This window comes from Trichinella spiralis (assembly GCF_000181795.1).
Source record: "Trichinella spiralis strain ISS 195 chromosome Unknown Scfld3270, whole genome shotgun sequence".
NCBI lineage: Eukaryota > Metazoa > Nematoda > Enoplea > Trichinellida > Trichinellidae > Trichinella > Trichinella spiralis.
In genome coordinates this window covers 1-2,017 of record NW_003530209.1, presented here as the reverse complement: position 1 = coordinate 2,017, position 2,017 = coordinate 1, and the positions used below count along the sequence as shown (strand labels likewise).

General features: G+C 31.5%; 2 protein-coding genes across 2 annotated transcripts; both read right to left on the bottom strand.

Annotated features, from left to right (window-relative positions):
- Positions 1–39: 39 nt before the first annotated feature.
- Tsp_14051 (hypothetical protein) lies at positions 40–603 on the bottom strand (the record flags this gene model as incomplete). The annotated part of the gene is made up of 3 exons (XM_003368014.1): positions 511–603; positions 194–452; positions 40–140 (listed from the first exon to the last, which is right to left on the bottom strand). Coding segments are annotated over exons 1-3 (453 nt in total), but the record flags the coding sequence as incomplete, so codon positions are not given.
- Positions 604–1,503: 900 nt separating this feature from the next.
- Positions 1,504–1,865, bottom strand: Tsp_14050 (conserved hypothetical protein). The gene is made up of 2 exons (XM_003368013.1): positions 1,861–1,865; positions 1,504–1,816 (listed from the first exon to the last, which is right to left on the bottom strand). The coding sequence occupies exons 1-2, from the start codon at positions 1,863–1,865 to the stop codon at positions 1,504–1,506; spliced, it is 318 nt and encodes a 105-aa protein (XP_003368061.1).
- Positions 1,866–2,017: the final 152 nt, after the last annotated feature.

The following is a 2,017-nucleotide window of genomic DNA, read 5'->3' as shown; positions in this document are numbered from 1 at the left end:
GAGAAATTTAATGTAAAATGAATAAATAAATGTACGAACCAAGTGGACAAATTCACCGAATTCACTAGCGGCAACAATGATCAAATCGTTTTCATTTTCAGCTTCTTCCACTTCAGCATTTTGTTGGCATTTGTTGTTTTCTAAATTACAAATAAAATTAATATATTAATGAACGAATCAGTTATTAGCATACGAAAATCGTCTATCAATTTGCAGAGACGTTCATCAGCTTTTGAACTCAATAAAATTGTAGTCGGACGCACTTGATTTAAAACTAGAACAACAAATCGATTTTCATCATTTAAATGAAAAATTTGCTGATTACCATCAATAAGCAAAGAAAATTCGTTCATGCTTTCTACATAATCATTCAACGTAGAAATTTTCCAACTATCAGTATCATAAATAAGCAGCTCCCAGTTTTTGATTGATAAATAAATGCATAATACAGTCTTTAATAAATTAAATTATACAATTTGGAAATGAAATTAAAATCAATGCTTTATTTACTTGTCCGGAGTGGGATTCAATTTCATCTGAAAAACTGCTACTGTCAAAGCAAAAATCTTCAAGCGCTGTTGAATTTCTACTGAATGCGCTCATTTTAATGTAAACTGAAAACAAACAGTGCGCAAATATATTTTGCAAATAATTTCATATGCGACATTTCAAAAATTCAAAATACAAGCATTAATGGTATGTTGAAAAAGTTTTAAATGAAGTTTTTTAAATTACGGACCATAAATTCAGTATATAAATGATCGTCATAATGAAAGATTATTAAAAATTCTCTTCAGTCCAAAATTTCCATTCTGAACATAATTTCATAACTGTTTAAGAGGTTTTTTTGTACTGTTTACGTATTTATTGCTTGTATAATAAAATAAAAGAATAATATACAAAAGTAAGGATTCATGACAGAACATTGTGTTATGGAATAAATTAATTCGCGAATACTGTAGAAATAATCACGAACAATTTTAATCAACTGTGCATATTGTTATGCAAAATGCACAAACAAAGAATTAAAATTTGAATTAAACAAATATAATTGTTATTCTTGTTGATTAAATGTATTTTTTCCTACTATTTTTAAAACTTGTTATAAATACAGTATATTTGTAAACTACACGTCGGAATAAAAGAATGATCATGTCAAAGAATGTTGTTTGCTGCAAATCACAAAGTTAGCTATTCAGTGAATAAAATAGCCAACGGATATCAGGTCATCTGCTTGTCGGGGAGTTAACCGCCGGGTTCACCATTCATCATAGAACCGATACAAGAGGAATTATCGCCAACTCACGTTACGATCATTCTGACATTCGTTTCATATCACAAAACAAAAGGAATATCTATTATCGTCTGTTATTTTATAACGTTTAAATGTATATGATAAATAAGTCACAATAATTATAAAGTTTAGATTTCGAGTGAATTGAATTGAACTGAATTGAATCAAATTTTAAATAGTTAATAAATGATTCTTTCACAATAATTCTATCATCGTGGCATGTATGTGCAGCCGGTTACTGGAGGAGGACAACAAATCCATTTTTTGCCGTTCCATTTCACCGCTCGCATGTAAAGATAGGGCGTATTTTGAACCAAATGTATCCAGTCATTTGGATCTCGAGGTTCTCCTCCTTTGTACAGCGAAGTCAACGCATCCATGTAAGGAGCGTGGCTGACAAGCAGCGTGGAACATTTATTCGCAATTGAAAATCTGGCGAAATGTTCCACAACTGCTTGTGTCCGTCTCACAAATTCCACATACGATTCATCGATCGATAATTTTTCTCTGGGAAAAAAGGGTCTAAATATTTTCCAGTTATTCAGAAAAATTTTAATAAAGCAAACATCATTTCAGCTTAGTTTACACGTAATTTTCGTCCACGCAGTATTGTTCTTTCAACGCAGTCAAGCTCAAGAATGTGGCACACAGATCACTTCCCGAAAGCGAGTCAAGCAGCCATCATCGATTATCACTTCCACTTATATACGGGCAAAGATCATA